The following is a 10,408-nucleotide window of genomic DNA, read 5'->3' as shown; positions in this document are numbered from 1 at the left end:
ATAAATTGGCAATTTTGACAATAAAAAAGTCGGACAGCAGGCATTTGAAAAAAAGTTTGAAAATTTAGAAAAAACAAAATTAGACAAATTTTGTGTTTACATCCTTGATAGGTGATGGACTAGATAAGTATCTATACCAATGTCCAATTTTTTAAAATTTTTCCCATTAAAGGTCCATACTGGACTTCTTCAGCTCACTGGAACATCCTGTATGTAATTTACAAGCAGCCTGTGAGCTTGTTACATTTTTTTTTCATCTTGATTAGTTAGCACAAACTCAATTATTGTTGCAACTTGCTAATAATAGCTGAGATGAAAGACTTGTGATTGCAAGTTTGTAATGTAATGCTGGACATAAAGTGGAGTAATTTTTATGGGTTTCGCTGCTACAAGACGAATTCACAAAGACTTTCTCCATATCTATTTATAAATGTTATCTTTGTGGATTCTTATAGTGCTACATCTAGAATATAAAAGGTCTAGCAAAGCGTGACAAGACCTTCTTGTTTAAGAATCGCCGTTAAATCCCTCTAAAGACCGCACGTATTCTGCTGGTTCGGTCCGGGGCTCATAGACTCCAACGCAGGATTGACTTTTTCTGGTACAGAAAAAGGTGTTTCAACATAGGCCTCAATTTAAAAACATAAGTTTATCTCATTCGGCTTTTAAGTTACTTAACTATGTTTGTAGAATTTAGATAGTTTATTTTGTGAACCAGTTAATGTCTATCGTAAAAACAGTGCTACCGCTAAATTTTACATAATTACAAAGCTTTAATTGAAAGATAAGCTAACAATTAGATTTCATTTCAGAAATTAAGTGACATCTACGAATTTATCACTGGATAATTGAATAATTTGTTTGTAATTTAATTAGAACATAACATTTTAAGAATTGAAGTTCGATAATTAACAAGTTAATAACTTTATGCAAGCACACTGTTGATAATAATGTGGTTTAAACAAAATTCGGTTATTTTTTTTCAATCCAAATTGAATCAGTTTTAGATCTAAATTGTTAATTAATTTTCCAACCAAATGGCAAATTGTGAATTTATTAAAATTATAATGACTAGTCAGATGCATGATACCGAATTAAATGAAATTGAAATTACACTCTGTTGCACAGTTTTTTGAAATTATTTTATTTCTGCAGTTTTTCTTAAAAAAAAGTACATATTCAAAGAGGTATCAAAAATTGGAAATTTAAATTAGGGTAACTCTTTTTGTTATGAGTGTTCTTGTAGTTAAGGATTATTGTTTTCAAAAACACTAAGAAAGTGAATATTTTATTTTGTAATTAAGAATAATATTTCAACTATCGGAAAACCATCTATTGTGTTATGATATTTTATACAGGGTGTGCCAGAACTCGCGCCCCAGCGAAAAATTTAAAGTAAGATAAGAAACCAGGAACATGGAAAAAAATCCATCTGACACATTTATTTTTTGACATTTGACATTTTTTATGTCTATTTAATGATACTGGTGATCTTGTAAATGTGTTTTTTCAATTATTCAGTAAAAGTACAAAAATTTTGCCAATAAAACCACAAATAACATTGAACAGAGTTACAATTTAGGATACAGCTTTTTCGTTTTTTTTCTTCTAATAGTTTGTAGCAACAAAACTTGTAAAATTATTTTATAATAAATAAATAGAGTCAAAGTGCAAAATTGCATAATTTCGAAATTTTTATAGATAGATTTTTTTTTACATTTTTTCCAAGTTCCTGGTATCTTACCTTACATGGCGTTTTTATCTGGGGTGCTAGTTCTGGCGCACCGTGTATAATATATACAGGATCGCCAAAAAGTATGGATACAGTTAAATATTATGAAAACTTATTGAAATTTGGTATATGCTTAAAAGTAATTAAATTCCATCGTTTCAGATGTTTATCAAATTTCTATCTATATTTGCTTTGGGGATACAAAGCTAACTCGATTTTTTTTTAATGGCAAGAAGGGTCAAATTTAGTATTTTTAATGAGAACATTTTGATCAAAAAATTATCGAACTAATAAATTTTTTAAAAATGTAAAATTTTGTTGTCTTTGTCTATCGTTAGCTCTTTACCACCTGAACTTTGACCAAAAAATAAGTAAAAGTTAATAATAATTGTTAAAATAACAATTATTTTAACTGAAAAAGAAAACATTTTAATTAAAAAAAAGCTTAACACGAAATACATAATTTTTATGTTCGAAATGATTTCCATTGACTTGAGAATTTCTATTAGCTCAATTTTACTAAAATGTACAATTGTTAAACTAATTATTGCACACAAGTTTAATTTTTGACTAATATGCAAGTGGCAGATCGCTAATAATAACATTTTTTAGTTTTACTTTTTCAGAATTACATTTTTGAATTTTTATTTTTTACCTTTTAATAAAAATAAAGGTGGGCATATGTTACATCACAGAATTCAGAAAAAAATGATCTTTTAAAAATACTTAAATTAGACCCTACGTGCCATTAAAAAAAATCAAGTTAGCCTTGTATTTTGAGAATAAATGATGGTAGAAAATTAAAAAAAATCTCAGATGATAGAATTTGAACACTTCTAACTGTTTGCTCTGTTAACCTTCTGGGGCGCGAGTTCTGGCGCACCCTGTATAGTTTTTTTTTGGGTAATTAATGTTTTTCGCACACTCAATTTAAATTTGTCTTAATGGTCACTCAAACAAACTTAGAAACGTTCAAGGAGAAAGAGAGACGCTAAGAAGGGGCGCTTGAAAACCCCATCAACTCGATATCACACTGATATGAAGTTATAGCCTGGATGTGGTTAGATTCACTGATGTGATGTTATCTACAAACCAATACATATCGGTGCCAACATTTTAAATCTGATAGAGACGATCATTGAATTGTCAACATGCACATACATCACTAGTAAATTTTTAATATAATTATCAAAAGCGCTACAAAATAAAATTAGCTCAACATTTAAAATACAAAAAAAAATTTGACTGGATTTTTCTGAGGAGTAAAATAGTTGTTTCGTGAACGAGATAATTTGATTTAATAGAAACCAGATGTTCGTAAATTGATGCAATTGAGCATTTGCGCAAAAATCTAATTCGAATTATTTTTGGCGCATTTGATGAAGGTCAACTTTTTTGAATGAAAAATGCTTACATAAGTTATTCCACGATCGAATTTTAGAAATTTAGAATGAAATTCATTTTATTAATTGATTAATAATATTTTGAATTATTTGTTGTTTTTAAAAAAGAAATCAAATAAATACAATTTTTTCTTACTAGTTTATCAAGTATTTATTAGTTTTATGTTTCGTAAATTGTGATAACTTTGATGCGAAAGAATAAAGGAATAAAACAAACTTTTTCAATCTAAAGAAGGTAAAATTGAAACAGGACTTTTGGGTGTTACACTTAAAAGGGGACTCTATTATACTGAAACCTTTTTAGTTACATGATTTATTTAAATAAATGAAATGAAACCAGTTATACATCTGTAAAAATGATATAGATTTTAAGCCAGAAACCATCACACATCAATGTATTTCAACAAAATAAATGCTAAAATAACAGTTTTCTGCCAAAATAAAGCAATATAATTTTGTTCGAATTTAACCCAGAAATCATTCTGAATCAATGTATTTTATAAAAATAGTTGCTTAAATTACTATTTTTGGCCAATTTGAAGCAATTTGTCTGTTTTTGAATTTAAATTAGTACAAAATTTTGTCTGAAGTTGCTAAAATAAACAGAATGTTCCATAGGAATTATAAGTTTGACACCAATAGTAAATTTTATTTGAAACATAAATTTAATTTTTGTCGCAATTTGGGTAGGATTTCGTTTTAGTGCAGCAAAATTGAAGGGGTGAGTGGATAAAGGTGTTATGTAACATTTTTTTGAAAACTGGTATTTTTTTTAAACATTTTTTTTTGCAATATTCTTTTATTGTAAAAACTTATGTATTGGTTTCTATTAGGAATGAAATTACCAAATGCTAAAGGCGTTATGTACAACTTGGATTTTGAATTAACAGTGGATAAAGGTGATGTTAAAATATGTTTAAATAAATAAATTATAATAAATAAATGTTTAAAAAAAAAGAACAAATAACACTATTTTTACTTCATTCAATTACTTTCCGACGTATCCTTGACAAAATTTTGTGAAATAATTGCGTTTTTTATTGAAAAATGTTTTGAAACGCTCGAAAAGAGCATAAATTATGTCGTTTTTTATTTTGTCTGGTATATGTATTAATTTTGGTATGATTTTTAGCAAAAATTCAAAAAAAACTTTGTTTTAGACTTAAAAACGCAACTAAATGTTTGAAAAAAGCAAAAATTACAGCATTTTCGAATTAATTATGTGATTTTTCGGCTTACTTTTGACGAAGTTTTGTGCTTTTGATTGAAAAATCTGCTAAAACGTTTGGAAAATCAATCACATTTTTCGGCTAAAAAAACATGCTAAAACTCTCCAAAGAAGCAAAAATAACTTTAGTTTCGTGATAGTTTATTCATTTTTTACCTCATTTTCGACGAAAATTTTCAAAATAATTGCGATTCTGACTAAAAAACGTCCTAAAACGGAAAAATGGTATTATTTTTGAACAGAATTTTTAGCACATTCTAAAAAAGTAAAAATAACACCATTTTTGAGTAAATTTAGCGATTTGTTACGAAATAATTTTGTAAATTTTTAATTGAAAAACGTGCTAAAACGCCCAAAAAATCATAAAAAGGTCATTTTCAACCCAGTTTGGTGATTTTTCAATATGTTTTAACAGAATCTTGCAAAAAAACGTGATGTAAATAAGCAAAATTCATTATTTTCCACTTAATTTGGTAACTTTTCGGTATATTATTGTCTAAACTTTTTGAGATAATTCCGTCTCTTATTGAAAAATATGGTATTAATATGGAAAACCGTTTACGAAAAGTCGTTGAACTAGCTTCAAAATTAAACCTACTAAACAAGAAAAAAATCTTTTAAATGAGAATGTTAATTTTCAGGACAGCATAAAGTGGACTTTTTTATATCGTGTCGTTAGAATTTCATTTATAAATGTTTTGTTAAACTTGAAATATTTTTATAAAGCAATAATCATCACAAAGTTTATATTAGAAAATAAATCTTGTTTTTTGGTACATAACACTTTTATCAATTTTTTAATAATATAAACTAATGCATTATAGTGGATGAAGGGGTCATGTACATTTGATCGTTAAAAAATGTATAAAACAACATAATTACCTAAATTTGCTGATAACAAGGAAAAAATCTCCACATAGGCCTTTATACAGGGTGTTCCGTTTTTATTGTTACAAATTTAAACAGGTGATAGGATATTCAATTCTAAGACAAAAGTTTCCTATAAACATGCATCGAAAAATGCTTGGTAAGGGAGCTACACCCCCTGAAAGGGGGCTAATAGGTTTTTGCTAATATTTCAGAAACCAATTGAGATAAAATTACAAAATTTGGTACAGATGATAACCTTTATACATCTAAACGAATTCAAACATCAAATGTCGGAATTTTTAATCAGGGGCGTCCGAAACTGAGGGGGTTTAAGGTAAAAAAATACCCTATCTATTTTGGTTTTAGTTTTTTTAGTTATGCATTGACCAAAATGGTGGTCACTTTGAACAACTCCTTTAGGTTTAGGCGAATTTATTTAATTAATGTTATTATTGTTACTGTAATGTAATGCTAATTAGTTGAGGTTGATTAAAAAATATGAATTTCTTGCTTTTATTATTCTGTAAATTTTGAGTGATTTGAATGTTGTAATAAGATCATTGCACTGATCTGCTTATGTCGTCATCGTTAAAGCTGTAAGCTTAGTTATTAATGTGTTTTTGTTGAAGAATCTTGGAGCAATTTGTCATCATTCGACGCACGAGTTGGCGGCTTAAAGACGCGGCGCGGGGTGAAAAGTTGTAATAGGGGATGACCTATGACACGTATTTAAAATTCCGAAAGTGTGCGGAACATTTTGTTTGAAAAACAAATTTGCAAAATAGAGTAAAAGTTTGTAGAGCGCGTCTTCTTTGCCCTTCGTCCGCGTTAATCTAGTCGTTGCCGCTGCCAGACTTAGAGGACGTCCCAGTTATGATATGCAAATGTAAATACACCAGAGATCAACATTATAATCAACTTCTTAACGTTGTCTTACGACACACTCTCCTTTTTTGAAACGAACTTGCATGATTTATTCTCATAATTGCGGTATAATGGCTGGCGCAAATGTGAAATATTTTATGAGAGACAAGTTAAAGCTTGACTTTAAAAAGAAACGCAACGAGTTTAAGTACGTTTTAGTTCACAGCATAAATTTTACTACAAATTGGGGGAAGCCAAATAATTAAGACGAGTCATTATTACTACAATTTAATTCGTCAACAAAAGCTTATTTTTTTATTTGTATAAAATGAATAGAAAGTTATATTTTTTATTGCGTTTTTTGGTTACTCAAGTGATTTTGAGAGAGCTTTCATTAGCCTTCCCTATACCTAAGGTTAACCGTTTTTGAAATATTTATATTTATATCATATTTAGACCTTTTTAAAATTTTTGGATTTGAATCTTCCTATTAAAAAATTGATAACTCTACCATTTTTTATTATGTTGGAACCGTATTTGGGTTTATGAGAGAGAAAGGTTAGATCTTTTCTTTGGTGTATTCATAATTGGAAAAATAATTAACAAACCGCCAAAATGTAAGGTTACTTTTAGGAAACTTCAAATACCCTTAACTCAATTTTTCTAAATGAAACACTCCAATTTTTTCTTCACTAAATGGAGGAGAATTTAGTTCTGCTTCAATTTGTATTAACATTCCCTATACCTATGTTTGATAGTTTTCAAGTTATAGTAACTTTTTTTGATATTGTGAGAAATACATTAGCTACTTTAGCATAGGTTATCATCGAATTAAGAAAAAAATAGAATATCAAAGTTATTCAAATTTAGATTAAATAAATTTAATTTGAATAACCCAATTGTGAAAAAATGGCGTTTTTTTAGTGATAAATATTTCCAGGGCACAGAAAAAGTCAAAATAACTTGGAAATCATTAAATTTAGGTATAGGGAATGTTGACATAAATCGATGCAGAATTTTTTTTTCATTTAGTGAAGAAAAAATTGGTCCATTTTTCCCTTTAAAAAAATCAGTAATGGGTATTTGTAGTTTCAAAAACGTAACCTTAAATTTTGGAGGTTTGTTAATTATTTTTCCAATTATAAATACACAAAAGAAAAGATCTAACCTTTCATTTTCATATGCCCAAATACGATTTCAAAATAGTTAAAAATGGTAGAGTTAACGAGTTTTGGAGAGGAAAAGGCAAATTAAAAAAATTTCAAAAAAGTCTAAATATTTCAAAAACGATTAAAGATAAAAAAAAGATAAAAACTATCTCAAAATCACTTGAGTACTCCAAAAACGCAATAAAAAACATAACTTTCTGTATAAAATAACGAAGTTGATACCCATTTCTTGAAAATATTTTCATTGGGTATGATCTAAACAATTATGGCTATAATGAAAGTTTTAAATAAATATTAGATATATTAGAACTCTCAATATTTCTAATGTGGGGTTTAGCCGAAACACCCTGTATGCATGTTATTTGGCTAATTAGCAGTTATTTTCTGCTGAATTACCTGTGTTTTACGATAAATGGTTCTATTCTATAAATAATAATTATAGGACTTAATTTTTTGTTTATTCGAACATGAAATAAAAATATTTGATTTTTATAAAAATGCTTTGTTTGTTTGTGGTAAAATACTATATGGTAGAGTTGCAATTATTTTAATATTTTTGTTAAGTTTTTTAACCCGGCGCATCCACCATTTTTGTAATCCCAGTGAATGCAAATTTTTATCAGCTATTATTTTTTTGAAGTAAAGTAGTAACTTAAAATGCATTGATTTAATACGAAATTATTATTTTATGAAAGTTTCAGTATTAAATGTCTGAATGATTGTAGTGGATTAGTGTCTGTTTGTAAGTTAATACTTGATTTTGTTTTCAGGTGGACTCAGATTTAGTTTTTGAAAATTTAGAACAAACAGATTTAACAAATCATGAAAATCACCATAGGATAGCAAGAGATTTATCCGACAGCGAGGAAAATTTGTTAGAATCTAGTCCACCAGCAGAAGAACACTGGTTATCAAGCACTGTAAATAGAATAAGAAGAAGTTTTAATAGTTTGCTGTCTTCACAAACCAACAGAAGCCATAGTAGAAGTAAAAGAAAATCTAAAAGAATTCCTAGACAAGACACACCAGAAGGTCAAGAAGAAGCTAAAGAAGACTACGATGAAGAGGAAGACAATACCCAAGATTTTAATGATGTAAGTGAAATGTTCGTAATAGACAGTGCAGCCCAAAAAGTGGAGAAAATAATTTTTGATAACTACATTTTTTATTTATAAAACTAAACAATTTTTTATCTATGAACGAAAACTTTGTCTACATTTTGAATGAAACAAAAGTTATTTTTTATCGAAATTATATGTGGTCTTGGGGTTTTCTATTACAAATACTTTTCTGTCTTCTTTTAACTGTGATTTTCAATTACACTTTGTGGGTTTGCACTGAAATTTTTTTTTTGGTTCTGAGAACCAAATGATTGTGTTCTGTTTTCAAACGAAAGGTCACAATAATTTTTGGGTACAATATAATTAATATTGGTTCTTTAATTTTTTTCTTTGTGTTATTATCCTTAATACAGGGTGTAAAAGTTGTAATAAAACACTATTTTTTGTAATGTTATTTTTAATGTAATTTTAGACAGAAGATCTAGACAACGATAATGGAGATAATGAATATGATGTAAGTAAATTATATTTCGTGGACAAGGTAAAATGTTTTTTTAATTATTATTTTATAGGATAACACCGGTGATAATGAATACGATGAGGTAGGTTTTTTGACTTAGATATTTTTTACTAATCTGCTTTTTGACAAATTAATCTTACATGATAAGTTTTCACTTTTCAATAAAAATTTATTCAAATCCGAAAATTAATTATAAACCATTGCAGGAAAATGGAGAAGAAATAGCTAATGGTGAAGACTATAATGAGGAAGATGTAAGTTATTTGTTTGTGTTCTTTTGTTTAAATTAAATAACTAACAAATTTATTCGGTGAAAAATTTTTTTAGGGAAATGAGGATGAAGAAGGGTATGATGATGTCGGGGTAAGCGCTTTTAATATTGCTATTATTTATGGAGTGATTAAAAAAAATATGTGGTCACAATAATTTTTAATCTTTAAGAACAAGATTCACACATTTGATATTTTTAGCAAACTGAAGACAATACTGAAGATGAAGAACCGGAAGAAGAATATCCACCAAATGTAAGTGAACGTAGCAAAATTTTTATTTCAAGTTTGAAACGTTTTTTTATTATTATTATTTTAGGTTAACAACGAGACAACGACACTAACAGCCAACACAGTTACTGTAAGTTGACTAGTATAAAAATAGTATCAGTAATTTATGTGTACTTTTTTAAATTGCAAAAATAACATTTTATTTTTTAGGAAACTCCTCAAATGCATTTCTTTACAACGGAAAATGGAGACGGCGTAAGTTACGTCTTGGGGAAAGCTTCTAATACACCCATATGAATCATATACACCCTGTATATTTTTAACTAACATTGCTTAACAAGCTGTTATCATGTTCTTTTGTATTTTTCTGCCTGTACACCCTTTATATACATTATCATTTTTACGTGCATTTGTCTTCGTGTGTGTCTTATTTTTATATTTTGTTATATTTGATAAAATTACTGATTTCGGTTTATTTTGCAGGTGAATCGGATGGGTTTTGATTTCTTCAAGGTAATAAAAATAATAAAAAAATGGAATATGTTGTAATATTATGTTTTTACAGCCTGATACTGCCTACAATCGTTCTACTCAAGAAACTCGCAATGAAACTCAGTAAGTAATACAAATAAGAAAACACATGTAAAGTGAAGGAAAAAAATTAAATCTATAAATTAAAATAAAATAAAATCACTCACATTTACTTTTTTGCACTGGTTCTAATAATATTAATAATACAGGGTGAAAAATCTATGGAATCAAACGTTTCTCTATTTATTTACTATACGACTATAAAAATGTGACGATTTATTAAAAATGAATTTTTCGGTTTTTTTTGGTTTTTGTGTTAATTATAGCTATGTAAGAGATTTGTAGCAATTTTTTTTTTATACAGGTGTCCCAGCGAGTTGATAAAGTCCAATATTGACCTTTAAACGATAATTTTTTAAAACATGGGAAATTGATAAATACTAATCTAGTTCATGGCCTAAAATTATTTTCAACTATACAGCGTGTCTCAAAAATTAATTACAATACAAACTTTTTTTAAATGTAACACC

The 10,408-nt window shown here is 27.8% G+C and overlaps 1 protein-coding gene across 20 annotated transcripts in view; it reads left to right on the top strand.

The window, feature by feature from the left end:
* The window catches only part of LOC123012509 (basement membrane-specific heparan sulfate proteoglycan core protein), a 266,314-nt gene that overhangs the window by 83,516 nt on the left and 172,390 nt on the right, over nucleotides 1-10,408 (top strand). For 19 of the 20 annotated variants that reach the window (XM_044410479.1, XM_044410480.1, XM_044410481.1 and 16 more), the window contains exons 2-11: nucleotides 8,037-8,360; nucleotides 8,800-8,841; nucleotides 8,900-8,929; nucleotides 9,054-9,101; nucleotides 9,175-9,210; nucleotides 9,318-9,371; nucleotides 9,436-9,477; nucleotides 9,558-9,602; nucleotides 9,831-9,860; nucleotides 9,913-9,962. In XM_044410479.1, the coding sequence (XP_044266414.1) occupies nucleotides 8,037-8,360; nucleotides 8,800-8,841; nucleotides 8,900-8,929; nucleotides 9,054-9,101; nucleotides 9,175-9,210; nucleotides 9,318-9,371; nucleotides 9,436-9,477; nucleotides 9,558-9,602; nucleotides 9,831-9,860; nucleotides 9,913-9,962 (701 nt within the window). The remainder of the gene's footprint in view (nucleotides 1-8,036; nucleotides 8,361-8,799; nucleotides 8,842-8,899; nucleotides 8,930-9,053; nucleotides 9,102-9,174; nucleotides 9,211-9,317; nucleotides 9,372-9,435; nucleotides 9,478-9,557; nucleotides 9,603-9,830; nucleotides 9,861-9,912; nucleotides 9,963-10,408) is intronic. The other variant, XM_044410482.1, reaches the window with a different exon arrangement.

This window comes from Tribolium madens, unplaced genomic scaffold (genome assembly GCF_015345945.1).
Source record: "Tribolium madens isolate multiple individuals breed KSU strain unplaced genomic scaffold, Tmad_KSU_1.1 Scaffold_96;HRSCAF=242;Tcas5.2_LG5, whole genome shotgun sequence".
Classification (NCBI taxonomy): domain Eukaryota; kingdom Metazoa; phylum Arthropoda; class Insecta; order Coleoptera; family Tenebrionidae; genus Tribolium; species Tribolium madens.
Note: the sequence above shows the minus strand (reverse complement) of the source record. Positions and strands in the feature narration are given on the sequence as shown.